General features: G+C 40.4%; 1 protein-coding gene across 3 annotated transcripts in view; it reads right to left on the reverse strand.

Moving 5' to 3' along the window:
* Positions 1-14,207, reverse strand: part of elovl5 (ELOVL fatty acid elongase 5) — a 35,713-nt gene that overhangs the window by 5,663 nt on the left and 15,843 nt on the right. For all 3 annotated transcript variants that reach the window (XM_061910319.1, XM_061910317.1, XM_061910318.1), the window contains exons 5-7: positions 9,801-9,972; positions 7,514-7,638; positions 4,667-4,801 (exon numbers count right to left, since the gene is read on the reverse strand). In XM_061910319.1, coding sequence (XP_061766303.1) covers positions 4,667-4,801; positions 7,514-7,638; positions 9,801-9,972 — 432 coding nt within the window. The remainder of the gene's footprint in view (positions 1-4,666; positions 4,802-7,513; positions 7,639-9,800; positions 9,973-14,207) is intronic.

Here is a 14,207-nt window from a genome sequence, read left to right on the forward strand (position 1 = left end):
AACGTATGCGTAGTACGGTAGCATCGCTAACCCAACAAGGGACTCCTTCCAGTAGCTCAACCCACTCAGCTGATGACTTTATGCAATTCTTTAGTAAGAAAATTGAAGTCATTAGAAAGGAGATTAAAGACAATGCGTCCCAGCTACAACGGGGTTCTATTAACACTGACACGATTGTATATACGGCGGATACTGCCCTCCAAAATAGTTTCTCTCGTTTTGAGGAAATAACATTAGAGGAATTGTTACAACGTGTAAATGGAATAAAACAGACAACATGTTTACTTGACCCTCTTCCTGGGAAACTGATCAAGGAGCTCTTTGTATTATTAGGTCCATCAGTGCTAAATATTATAAACTTATCACTCTCCTCGGGCACTGTTCCCCTAGCATTCAAAAAAGCGGTTATTCATCCTCTTCTTAAAAGACCTAACCTCGATCCTGACCTCATGGTAAATTACCGACCCGGTGTCTCACCTTCCCTTTATTTCAAAAATCCTTGAAAAAATTGTTGCGGAGCAGTTAAATGAACACTTAGCGTCTAACAATCTATGTGAAACCTTTCAATCCGGTTTCAGGGCAAATCACTCCACGGAGACAGCCCTCGCAAAAATGACTAATGATCTATTGCTAACGATGGATTCTGATGCGTCATCTATGTTGCTGCTCCTCGATCTTAGCGCTGCTTTCGATACCGTCGATCATAATATTTTATTAGAGCGTATCAAAACACGATTGGTATGTCAGACTTAGCCCTGTCTTGGTTTAACTCTTATCTTACTGATAGGATGCAGTGTGTCTCCCATAACAATGTGACCTCGGACTACGTTAAGGTAACGTGTGGAGTTCCCCAGGGTTCGGTCCTTGGCCCTGCACTCTTCAGCATCTACATGCTGCCGCTAGGTGACATCATACGCAAATACGGGTATTAGCTTTCACTGTTATGCTGATGACACCCAACTCTACATGCCCCTAAAGCTGACCAACACGCCGGATTGTAGTCAGCTGGAGGCGTGTCTTAATGAAATTAAACAATGGATGTCCGCTAACTTTTTGCAACTCAACGCCAAAAAAACGGAAATGCTGATTATCGGTCCTGCTAGACACCGAACTCTATTTAATAATACAACTCTAACATTTGACAACCAAACAATTAAACAAGGCGACACGGTAAAGAATCTGGGTATTATCTTCGACCCAACTCTCTCCTTTGAGGCACACATTAAAAGCGTTACTAAAACGGCCTTCTTTCATCTCCGTAACATCGCTAAAATTCGCTCCATTCTGTCCACTAAAGACGCTGAGATCATTATCCATGCGTTTGTTACGTCTCACCTCGACTACTGTAACGTATTATTTTCGGGTCTCCCCATGTCTAGCATTAAAAGATTACAGTTGGTACAAAATGCGGCTGCTAGACTTATGACAAGAACAAGAAAGTTTGATCACATTAAGCCTGTACTGGCTCACCTGCACTGGCTTCCTGTGCACTTAAGATGTGACTTTAAGGTTTTACTACTTACGTATAAAATACTACACGGTCTAGCTCCAGCCTATCTTGCCGATTGTATTGTACCATATGTCCCGGCAAGAAATCTGCGTTCAAAGGACTCCGGCTTATTAGTGATTCCCAAAGCCCAAAAAAAGTCTGCGGGCTATAGAGCATTTTCCGTTCGGGCTCCAGTACTCTGGAATACCCTCCCAGTAACAGTTCGAGATGCCACCTCAGTAGAAGCATTTAAGTCTCACCTTAAAACTCATTTGTATACTCTAGCCTTTAAATAGACTCCCTTTTTAGACCAGTTGATCTGCCGTTTCTTTTCTTTTTCTTCTATGTCCCACTCTCCCGTGTGGAGGGGGTCCGGTCCGATCCGGTGGCCATGTACTGCTTGCCTGTGTATCGGCTGGGGACATCTCTGCGCTGCTGGTCCGCCTACGCTTGGGATGGTTTCCTGCTGGCTCCGCTGTGAACGGGACTCTCGCTGCTGTGTCTTAGATCCTCTTTGGACTGGACTCTCGCGACTGTGTTGTATCCATTGTGGATTGAACTTTCACAGTATCCTGTTAGATCCGCTCGACATCCATTAATTGCTTTCCTCCTCTCTAAGGTTCTCATAGTCATCATTGTCACCGACGTCCCACTGGGTGTGAGTTTTCCTTGCCCTTATGTGGGCCTACCGAGGATGTCGTGGTGGTTTGTGCAGCCCTTTGAGACACTAGTGATTTAGGGCTATATAAGTAAACATTGATTGATTGATTGAACAAAATGTGGAAAAAGTGAAGCGCTGTGAGTACTTTCTAGATGCACTTTGTGATGTTTGATGGTACAAAGAGGGGTTTGGGGTTTTGAGTTAGGGTTGGGGTGGGTTCAGGTTTTAGGTTTAGGCTTCCGCTCAAAATTAAGGTTGAAGGATAGGTTTTAACATTAGTTTAATTGAAAAATTAAAAGGGTTTGAGATTAGAAGTTTAGGATTAGCGTTAAGCAGCGGGGTTAGGTTTTGAGATTTGTGTTTTGGTTTACGACTTGTTTTCGTTATGGCTGCCATCATAAATTATATATGAATGTGTATTTATTATTTATATGTATTGTTTTATGTGTCACTGTAAAAAAGAGAAGTTTTCAGTATTTATTTATTTATGTTTTAGCATCTAAATGCAAATGGAAAAACAATACCTTTTTTTTGCTGTAAATTCATCGGTTTTTTATCACAACCCCAGTTTAGTTATTTTTGACGGTCAAAAAACAGATTTACCTGTTTATTCTTTACAGTAAAATATTTTTTATTGTATACAATTTGATGGATAACCTGCTCTCAACTACTTAATTAGAATTTAACAAAAAAAGGTATAGGTATACATTTTTATTTTTAAGCCGGTTAACTTATTTAAATCTATTATTCTTTAAATGTAGATATAACTGTAGTTCGAGCACACCTTACTTGGTGGCCTGCTGTGGGGCAGCTGTTTTAAAGGCCTACTGAAACCCACTACTACCGACCACGCAGTCTGATAGTTTATATATCAATGATGAAATATTAACATTGCAACACATGCCAATACGGCCTTTTTAGTTTACTAAATTGCAATTTTAAATTTCCCGCGAAGTGTCATGTTGGAAACGTCGCGGTATGATGACAGCTGCATTTGACGTCACCGGTTGTAGCGGACCTTATTTTCCAGCCCGATCCAAGCTATAAATAGTCTGCTTTAATCGCATAATTACACAATATTCTGGACATCTGTGTTGCTGAATCTTTTGCAATTTGTTCAATTAATAATGGAGAAGTCAAAATAGAAAGATGGAGGTGGGAAGCTTTAGCCTTTAGCCACACAAACACACGGTGTTTCCTTGTTTAAAATTCCCGGAGGTGAAGCTTTATTATGGATCAGAGCGGTCAAGCGAACATGGATCCCGACTACATGTCAACCGGCTGTTTTCGGTGAGAAAATTGTGGTAATAAGTCGCCTCTTACCGGAGACATCAGCGGAGCTTCCGTCTTGCTGTAGCTGCCGTGACTTCCCTCAGAGACTCTGGCGTCAACACACTCGTGGGCACACCCCTCCGACTTTTAGGTACTATTTAACTCACTGAGACACTAGCAAAATAATAAGTAGATAAGGGATTTCCCAGAATTATCTTAGTAAATGTGTCTAAAAACATCTGAATCGCTCCCACTGCAATCGCCTTTTTTTTTCTTTCTAGTCCTTCACTCTTAATTTCCTCATCCACGAATCTTTCATTCTCGCTCAAATTAATGGGGAAATCGTCGCTTTCTCGATCAGAATAGCTCTATCTGCTGCTGGCTATGATTGTAAACAATGTGAGGATGTGAGGAGCCCTACAACCCGTGACGTCACGCGCACATTGTCTTCTACTTCCGGTAAAGGCAAGGCTTTTTTATTAGTGACGAAAAGTTGCGAACTTTATCGTCGATGTTCTCTACTAAATCCTTTAAGCAAAAATATGGCAATATCGCGAAATGATCAAGTATGACACATAGAATGGACCTGGTATCCCCATTAAAATAAGAAAATCTCATTTCAGTAGGCCTTTAACAGCAGCGCTCTTTGTAGGCTTTCAAAACACCGCAATGCTGTCGTTACAAGTGGCTAATAAGGTGCAGTCTGGCTTTTTAATTCTTCAAAAACAATCTGTAGAATGTACTGGCTTTTAAAATCAAATCAAATCAAAATAGCACCTGCATCCTTTGATTTTTCAGAGTGCGACCCTCAGGGGAAAAAGTTTGAACACCACTGGTTTAGTGCAGTGATTCTTAAACTGTGGTACGCAAGTGCTATGCATAACAATTACTGAATTAAATATTCAAACACAGACTTACTATTCAAACTGTGTGTAATGTTACAGTGGCAAAAATATTAAATATACTTCTTAAATAAAACCTATGACTTGTTTTAATGAATACTTAGGCCTATTACGCTACTGTATTTTAATATTGGTCATTATAATGGTTCTTGGAGAGCCAAGTGTGTTCTGAGGATGTACTTGGTGGAAAAAGTTTGAGAACCATTGGTTTGGTGCATCAGGTTATGGATTATGGTTTGGACTTAGTCATTTGGGTTCAATTAAGATAATAAGGAGATCCTCATCACCAGCAGATACTAGTACAACACCATTCAATAATTAGAAGCTAGAAAAACCACTGACCTGATAGTAGAAGTTGGAGAAAAAGAACACGAGGCTGAGCATGTAAGATATTTCAAAGTAGAGCCATCCTAAGGGCAAACCACACGGCCATATCACAGCACACATCGTCTGCAGCACTGTTAATAGGAACTGGACCTGAAACATGACACACACACACACACACACACACACACACACACACACACACACACACACACACACACACACACACACACACACACACACACACAGTTACAAGGTGACTATAAAGACAGCATTGATCCACAGACCAAAATATATTAAATGGATGCATTTTTACTTCATCTGTTCTTTGTACAAGCAATTCCAAATATAAAAGGTGGTAAATATCTGCTCAAGGACAAAGTGACTCTAGATCAGGGGTGGAGTGGTAAAATAACAGCACGATAACTTAAAGGCCTACTGAAACCCACTACTACCGACCACGCAGTCTGATAGTTTATATATCAATGATGAAATATTAACATTGCAACACATGCCAATACGGCCTTTTTAGTTGAATAAATTGCAATTTTAAATTTCCCGCGGAGTTTCTTGTTGAAAACGTCGCGGAATGATGACGCGTGTGCGTGATGTCAGCACCATTTGCGGCTAAAAGTCGTCTCTCTTCATCGTGCAATTAACCAGTATTCTGGACATCTGTGTTGCTGAATCTTTTGCAATTTGTTCAATTAATAATGGAGGAGTCAAAGTAGAAAGATGGAGGTGGGAAGCTTTAGCCTTTAGCTACACAAACACACGGTGTTTCCTTGTTTAAAATTCCCGGAGGTGAAGCTTTACTATGGATCAGAGCGGTCAAGCAAACATGGTTCCTGACCACTTGTCAACCGTAAGAAAATTGTGGTAAAAAGTCGCCTCTTACCGGAGATCAGCTGAGCTGCTGTCGACTTCCCTCAGAGACTGGCGTCAAGACACCCGTGGAAACACCCCTCCGACTATCAGGTACTATTTAATCTCACTTAAACACTAGCAACACATTAGAAAGATAAGGGATTTCCCAGAATTATCCTGGTAAATGTGTCTAAAAACATCTGAATCCGTCCCAATGCAATCACCTTTTTTTTTTTTTCACTTTATTTATTTTTTTTTTTCTAGTCCTTCGCTATCAATATCATCATCCAGAAATCTTTCACCCTCGCTCAAATTAATGGGGAAATTGTCGTTTTGTCGGTCCGAATAGCTCTTGCTGCTGGAGGCTCCCATTATAAACAATGTGAGGACGTGAGGAGCCCTCACCCTTGTGATGTCATCGTCTGCTACTTTCGGTAAAGGCAAGGCTTTTTTATTAGCGACAAAAAGTTACGAACTTTATCGTTGATGTTCTCTACTAAATCCTTTCAGCAAAAATATGGCAATATCGCGAAATGATCATGTATGACACATAGAATGGACCTGCTATCCCCGTTTAAATAAGAAAATCTAATTTCAGTAGGCCTTTAAAAATAAAAATAACTTCAGATTGTTTTCTTTGTTTATAAATAGAACAAGCACATTTTTAAAATGTACAAATAATAATGTTGTCGTTTTATTTTTTACACTTACATGTTGCGGTTAATAGTATTCTTTCTTTATTTGTTATTATTTATACTTTCTAAATAAATTATGTGACAATGTTCATCAGTCGACTCATTGCGTTCAAAAGACTCCGGCTTATTAGTGATTCCTAGAGCCCCAAAAAAGTCTGCGGGCTATAGAGCGTTTTCCGTTCGGGCTCCAGAACTCTGGAATGCCCTCCCGGTAACAGTTCGAGATGCTACCTCAGTAGAAGCATTTAAGTCTCACCTTAAAACTCATCTGTATACTCTAGCCTTTAAATAGACCTCCTTTTTAGACCAGTTGATCTGCCGCTTCTTTTCTTTCTCCTATGTCCCCCCCTCCTTTGTGGAGGGGGTCCGGTCCGATGACCATGGATGAAGTACTGGCTGTCCAGAGTCGAGACCCAGGATGGACCGCTCGTCGGGACCCAGGATGGACCGCTCGCCTGTATCGGTTGGGGACATCTCTACGCTGCTGATCCGCCTCCGCTTGAGATGGTTTCCTGTAGACGGGACTCTCGCTGCTGTCTTGGATCCGCTTCGAACTGAACTCTCGTGGCTGTGTTGGAGCCACTATGGATTGAACTTTCACAGTATCATGTTAGACCCGCTCGACATCCATTGCTTTCGGTCCCCTAGAGGGGGGGGGGGGGGGGGGGGTTGCCCACATATGAGGTCCTCTCCAAGGTTTCTCATAGTCAGCATTGTCACTGGTGTCCCACTGGATGTGAATTCTCCCTGCCCACTGGGTGTGAGTTTTCCTTGCCCTTTTGTGGGTTCTTCCGAGGATGTTGTAGTCGTAATGATTTGTGCAGTCCTTTGAGACATTTGTGATTTGGGGCTATATAAATAAACATTGATTGATTGATTGATTGATGGTGTTAATTTTCAGTCCATCAAGATAAAAAATTATATCAAAATCAAATTACAGGATGTTATTTATGTAGTTTGCTCATTTTCCTCGACTGCTGCACTAACACCATGTGGTTTATTTTTTGTACATATGTAGAGTCATCTACAAAGCTACAAAGAATTGCTATTGTGACATCTAGTGGACAAATTTAGAACAGCTGTTTCTTTCATTCAAAAGTTTCTGCTCATTTTTATACTTAGTGAAACCTTTTTGTACGTTTGACACCCCTGCTCTAGATGTACAGAAGTATTGGGACTATGAAGACCCATAAGGAAGGATCGAGCGTGTCTTTGATGGCTTGATTAAGAAGAGATGTGTCCTGATACTTGTGCCGTGCACACAGTGTAGCTGCGGATGAATTAGTACAGGTGTTGTGCGTACCAGCTGCAGCTGTGTGATGTACTTCTTCCACCAGAGGTACGGCCGTATCGAGGGGATGGCTGACAGGCCGTAGTAGGAGTACATGACCGTGTGGACGAAACTGTTGAGGCAAGGCCCGAAATATGCTGAGAGACACAGGAAGGATCAGTGAGTCACCTGAAAATTATCCAGGATATTAATCATCATAACAACTTTCGATTTGGAACTGGTGACCTCGGTTTAATGTCAAGTCCGTTTAGAGTACAAAAGATTGAATCAATTGTGTTGCAGTTCCTGGTTAACATGCACATACCTTATTCATCTCATTATGTGAATCATAACTGACTTAACTATTTATCTAAAAAACTGTTGTATTCAGAATCAATTTATGTAAATTATGTACAAATAAAGAACAGGAAGTGTACATGTGTTGTACTGGAATTGCTATGAGGTAGAAAAGGGGTAGGATTAAATAAGATCTGCTTCTTCCTACTCCTTTTCCGACATGTTGTAAAGAAAAAGGAAAATATGTGATGTATCATACTGAAATTATATATAAACTTCAACCAAACAACCAACCGGAAGATATAAACATCCAATCAGGCTGCATCCACGTGAGAGCAGGTATTGTAGTGTTTGTTTTATTATGTGTGTACTTGTACGTATTTCTTGTTTAGCACTTAGCAATATTGCTGCTTACTGTTGCATTAAAGATGGATCTGTTTAGCACACGGCTCATCCTCTTAATATTCAGGCTCAAAAATATAGGGTTCTGGATCATCATTAATAAGTATTCGTTGTTGGTTCTCAAGAAGTCTGCCATTATTAGTGGTACTTTTGTTGTTATTGTAGAAGGAAATAGCTAACATTGTGATGCTATGATTAATACACAAACTAGAATCTATTATCTAGGAATAAATTAAGTATAAAAATAAAAATCAAGCAGAATAATGTGCGTGCAAACGCATAGTTTCCCGTTGTTCTTTTTAGTCAATGATCTAACTGTGCTGTACCAGTCCAAATGCCTAAAATACTGGGCCAGTTAGAATGTTTCATTGCTAACCTACAGCATCTAAAGCAGTGGTTCTTAACCTTGTTGGATGTACCGAACCCCAACAGTTTCATACACGCATTCACCTAACCCTGCTTTAGTGAAAAATAAAGTGTTTTTTTTTTTTCAAATTCAAGACAAAGTTATATGTTTTTGGTAACACTTTAGTATGGGGAACATATTCTAAGTAACAAAGACTTAATTGAGAGTTATTTGGACACTAGGGGAACATATTCTAAGTAATAAAGACCTAATTTTGAGTTATTTGGTTAGGGTTGGGGTTAGGGTTATAATAAGGCCATGCCGAATAAGGCATTAATTAGTACTTAAAAACTAGTTAAGAGCCAATATGTGACTAATTTGCATGTTAAATAGAAACTAATTAATGGTGAATGTGTTCCCTATACTAAAGTGTAACCATGTTTTTTTTTACTGGTGCACAAAATGAACCGTGCATGAAAGTCACCTTATTCAAACAACAAAACCAAGACAGTGCATAAACTCATAACAAATTACACACCTGCAAATCAATCAGCTGTGGCCGTATTCGTAATATCAATCAATCAATCAATGTTTACTTATATAGCCCTAAATCACTAGTGTCTCAAAGGGCTGTACAAACTACAACACGCCAACAGAGAGAAGTTTGTATTTACACGAAGAGTCGGGTGTGTTTTGACCTCGGCCGAACCCCTAGGGTTCGATCGAACCCTGCTTAAGAACCACTGATCTAAAGCCTGCCAAAAAAAATTTCCAAAAAGAAACATTAAATTTACAAAAACAAATGCATGTGCTACTCTAACTGGGGAGTACAAATTTGACTTGTAAATCTCCAACTCAAACTACATTTTTGGAGGCTGTAAAAAGCTAAGCTGACGTCTCTCCATTCAAGATAATCCCCTGCTGGCCTCCCAATGGACTGGACTCTCACATTATTAACCGTATTCATTCGGCATCCATTGCACCGGTCACCTGGGGACCCTTCCAAGGTTTCTCTTTGTTCCCATTGGGTTGAGCCAAGGATGTTGTTGTGGCTTCTGCAGCCCTTTGAGACATTTGTGATAAAGGGCTATACAAGTAAACTTTGATTGATTGATGTACAAATCTGGGTGGTGTATTTTTTTGACATACTTTTCTTTCAATTGTTTTTAATTAGTCTTGACAACAAAGGAGAAAAGGTGTGCACAGTACATGGCTGGCAACAGATAGAGTGATTTGGGGTCCGTGTTAAAATCAGTGCTGAGTCAAAATACTCACTATGGCCGCAAGGAAGCCAGTTCATGGCAAACCACCAGATGTTAAACATGCTTGCGTGGTGGTAGACGTGAAGAAAGGTGATCTGGTGATTGTTCTTCCGCAGAATGAAGAAGACGGTGTCCATGAACTCAATGAACTTGGAGAAGTAGTACCACCACAGGACATTCATGACCTGAGACACACAAAAGCAAAGTTAGACACAACTAGAGACTTGACTTCAGTGAGCATCAAAAGGATGAACGACACAAGTAGTTGTTTTTTTTGATGGCAGTGAAAAAAAGTGTGATGTTAGCCATAGAACTGGAAGTTATTGAAACCTATAAAAGGGCATACATGGCAGCTTAGTGACATATGTGTGATTCAATTAATTACATATGAATTGCTTGGAAAAATAAATTTGACCAAGTAGACAATGATGTAAATAACATGTAACTAATGACTGCAATTAAAACTAACAAAGCAACTTACATTTTTACTGCACTTAAACTGTAATGAATGCCCTCAGATGACACTCATAACAGTACATATATATGAATATCAATATGCAAAACCTCCTCATGAAATGATTACAGAATTGATTGTATTATTTATTTACGCATAATTTGATGAATAAATTCATTTGAAATCACAAGATAGGGTGACAAGCGGATATTCAAGTACTCATTTTGATTTTTACAGACAAAAAATGTTTTAAATATATGTTACTATTTTTGTTGTATGATCAGATAATACTAAAATTAAAATGCATGCAATTAAATGATAAATGGGTTGTACTTGTATAGCGCTTTTCTACCTTCAAGGTACTCAAAGCGCTTTGACACTACTTCCACATTTACCCATTCACACACTGATGGAGGGAGCTGCCATGCAAGGCGCCAACCAGCATCCATCAGGAGCAAGGGTGAAGTGTCTTGCTCAGGACACAACGGACGTGACGAGGTTGGTACTAGGTGGGAATTGAACCAGGGACGCTCGGGTTGCGCACGGCCACTCTACCACTGCGCCACGCCGTGGATGGATGCGATAAATACAAATCCATCCATCCATCCATCCATTTTCTACCGCTTATTCCCTTTTGGGGTTGCGGGGGGCGCTGGCGCCTATCTCAGCTACAATCGGGCGGAAGGCGGGGTACACCCTGGACAAGTCGCCACCTCATCGCAGGGCCAACACAGATAGACAGACAACATTCACACTCACATTCACACACTAGGGCCAATTTAGTGTTGCCAATCAACCTATCCCCAGGTGCATGTCTTTGGAAGTGGGAGGAAGTCGGAGTACCCGGAGGGAACCCACGCATTCACGGGGAGAACATGCAAACTCCACACAGAAAGATCCCGAGCCTGGATTTGAACCCAGGACTGCAGGAACTTCGTATTGTGAGGCAGACGCACTAACCCCTCTGCCACCGTGAAGCCCCGATAAATACAAATGTGCTGTCAAATTTGAAAGACCGATTACATTTAGTGGTGTCCAGAGTGCGGCCCCGGGGCCATTTTGTGCCCGTAGCTCGTTTTTTATTTGGCCTTGACATGTTCTGAAATTTAAATGAATTAATTTTTAATAAGGTATATCAGACTTAACACTAAAAATTATTTGCATTGTCACCTATGACACAAAAGCTAAGCCAACTGTCATGATCTGTGGCGTGGATCATGTTTTGTTTAGTCATGTTCTGTTTAGTTTTGGACTTCCTTAGTTCCTGTTTTGTGCACCCCGGGTTTGTTTTGGTTACCATAGGTGCTGATTGGTTTCACCTGCCTCTGATTAGTGTTCGGCACGCTCGCCTGCTGCCGGGCAGTAATCAGAGAGCTATTTGTTCACGTTGTGCCCCACACTCGGTCTGGCTTCCCTATTTGCATTATGCAACACGTTGGCTTATTCCTGTTTCTCGATTCCTGATTCGTGTGTTAAGTTTTTTCATTAGCTTCCCGTGTGATCGGCACGTTTTCCTTTTATTTGTTTCCTGTCTTTTTGTATTGTGTGTGATTTATGACAATAAATCATATTCCTACCTGCACGCTTCATCCAGAGTTTTTCCGTCTGCATCCTGGGAGAACAACCCCCGCATAAACATGCGACCCAACCGTGACACCAACAATGTTGTTTTCAAATAGTTTAGTATATACTGATATCAATGGAGTAGTTTTAGCATCATTAATGTACAAAATGTTAGTTTAACACCTGTGTAGATTCCTAAAGTAGCCTTAGCTTGACGCTCCTTTACTTTCTCGTTCACTCCGCTTCTTGCGGCAACAACAAAACAAAACTCCAGACGTTCCTCTTCGTTTGTATGGTTTACTTTTGATATTAATAATTCAAAACATAAAACAACCACGATGTGGGAACAAATGAATGACAAAATAAAGAGAGTTTGTTACAGTACGCGTTAGAAAAAGTATGAGTTAGAAAAAGTATGAGTGAGGTAAAAAAAACTGTGTGGCTCGATTCCACCGCACCTGACTGCAATTACCCATGACACCTTGCGTCCAAAAACCACCCTACCACACAAATCCTTCTGCCAATTAAAACAGTTATGTCATCAAATTATTTTGACAAATGTAATAATTACAAATAAAGTGAGCTTTATATAATTACTCTAAGCATTCAATATATACATTTTCTTATCTCGCAAATAAAGTAAAAAGTACCCTTTTGGCTGAATAAACATAAAGCACCTTCCATAAAATTGTAATTAACTTAAAGAGTATTTAGGCTCCTACAACCTGTATTAAACAGTACGAGTATATATACAAAGCAAATAACAAAGAATGATAAAGATGTGTTCAGACCGACACACAATGCTTTATTAATGCCAGTAATACCTATAAAGCGCCACTAGGTGACAGTATTGTTCTGCAAACACCTTCCTATTCCTTCATCAAAGGGTGAGCAGTTTTACTTAATTTTAGCTGGATAGATCCCCGGGCTCAGGGTCTTTCTCTGTGGAGTTGGCATGTTCTACCCGTGACTGCGTAGGTTCCCTCCGGGTACTCCGGCTTCCTCCCTCCTCCAAAGACATGCACCTAGGGATAAGTTGATTGGCAACACTAAATTAGCCCTAGTGTGTGAATGTGAGTGTGAATGTTGTCCGTCTACAGTGGGGCAAAAAAGTATTAAGTCAGCCACCGATTGTGCAAGTTCTCCCATTTAAAATGATGACAGAGGTCTGTAATTTTCACCATAGGTACACTTCAACTGTGAGAGACAGAATGTGGGGGAAAAAAGTCCAGGAATTCACATAGTAGGAATTTTAAAGAATTTATTTGTAAATTATAGTGGAAAGTAATTATTTGGTCAACCATTCAAAGCTCTCACTGATGGAAGGAGGCTTTGGCTCAAAATGTCACGATACATGGCCCCATTCATTCTTTCCTTAACACGGATCAATCGTTCTGTCCCCTTAGCAGAAAAAGAGTCCCAAAGCATGATGTTTCCAACCCTAATGCTTCACAGTAGGTATGGTGTTCTTGGGATGCAACTCAGTATTCTTCTTCCTCCAAACACGACGAGTTGAGTTTATACCAAAAAGTTCTATTTTGGTTTCATCTGACCACATGACATTCTCCCAATCCTCTGCTGTATCATCCATGTATCCATTTTGGTATAAACTCAACTCGTCGTGTTTGGAGGAAGAAGAATTCTGAGTTAATTCCCAAGAACACCACACCTACTGTGAAGCGTGGAGGTGGAAACATCATGCTTTGGGGCTGTTTTTCTGCTAAGGGGACAGGACGATTGATCCGTGTTAAGGAAAGAATGAATGGGGCCATGTATCGTGAGATTTTGAGCCAAAACCTCCTTCCATCAGTGAGAGCTTTGAATGGTTGACCATCATTTACAAATAAATTCTTTAAAATTCCTATATTGTGAATTCCTGGATTTTTTTTTCACATTCTGTCTCTCACAGTTGAAGTGTACCTATGATGAAAATTACAGACCTCTGTCATCATTTTAAGTGGGAAAACTTGCACAATCGGTGGCTGATTAAATACTTTTTTGCCCCACTGTATCTGTGTTGACTCTGCGATGAGGTGGCGACTTGTCCAGGGTGTAGCCCGCCGTCCACCCGAATTCAGATGGGATAGGCTCCAGCACCCCCGCCACCCCGAGAGGGACAAGCGGTAGTAAATGGATGGATTGATACTTATATCATAGAGTGGTTCATTCCCCTTGACACTCGTGTAACAGTTTTGAATGTAAAATTGAATGTAAAAAAACACTCTAAAGAGAGTTAGTTAATGGTATATAGTTTGAATAAATTACTTTTGTACTATTTCCTGTAGGATAGTTTAAAATTACGCCAATTTAGAAGTCAACCAGGTGGGTTCTACTTTATAATGTATCTTTACAGATGTCTGATATGAAACACCATGAGCATCAAACGAGGAGAGGTCGCACATT

The sequence above is a fragment of the Nerophis ophidion genome, linkage group LG09, assembly GCF_033978795.1.
Source record: "Nerophis ophidion isolate RoL-2023_Sa linkage group LG09, RoL_Noph_v1.0, whole genome shotgun sequence".
NCBI classification, from domain to species: Eukaryota; Metazoa; Chordata; class Actinopteri; order Syngnathiformes; family Syngnathidae; genus Nerophis; species Nerophis ophidion.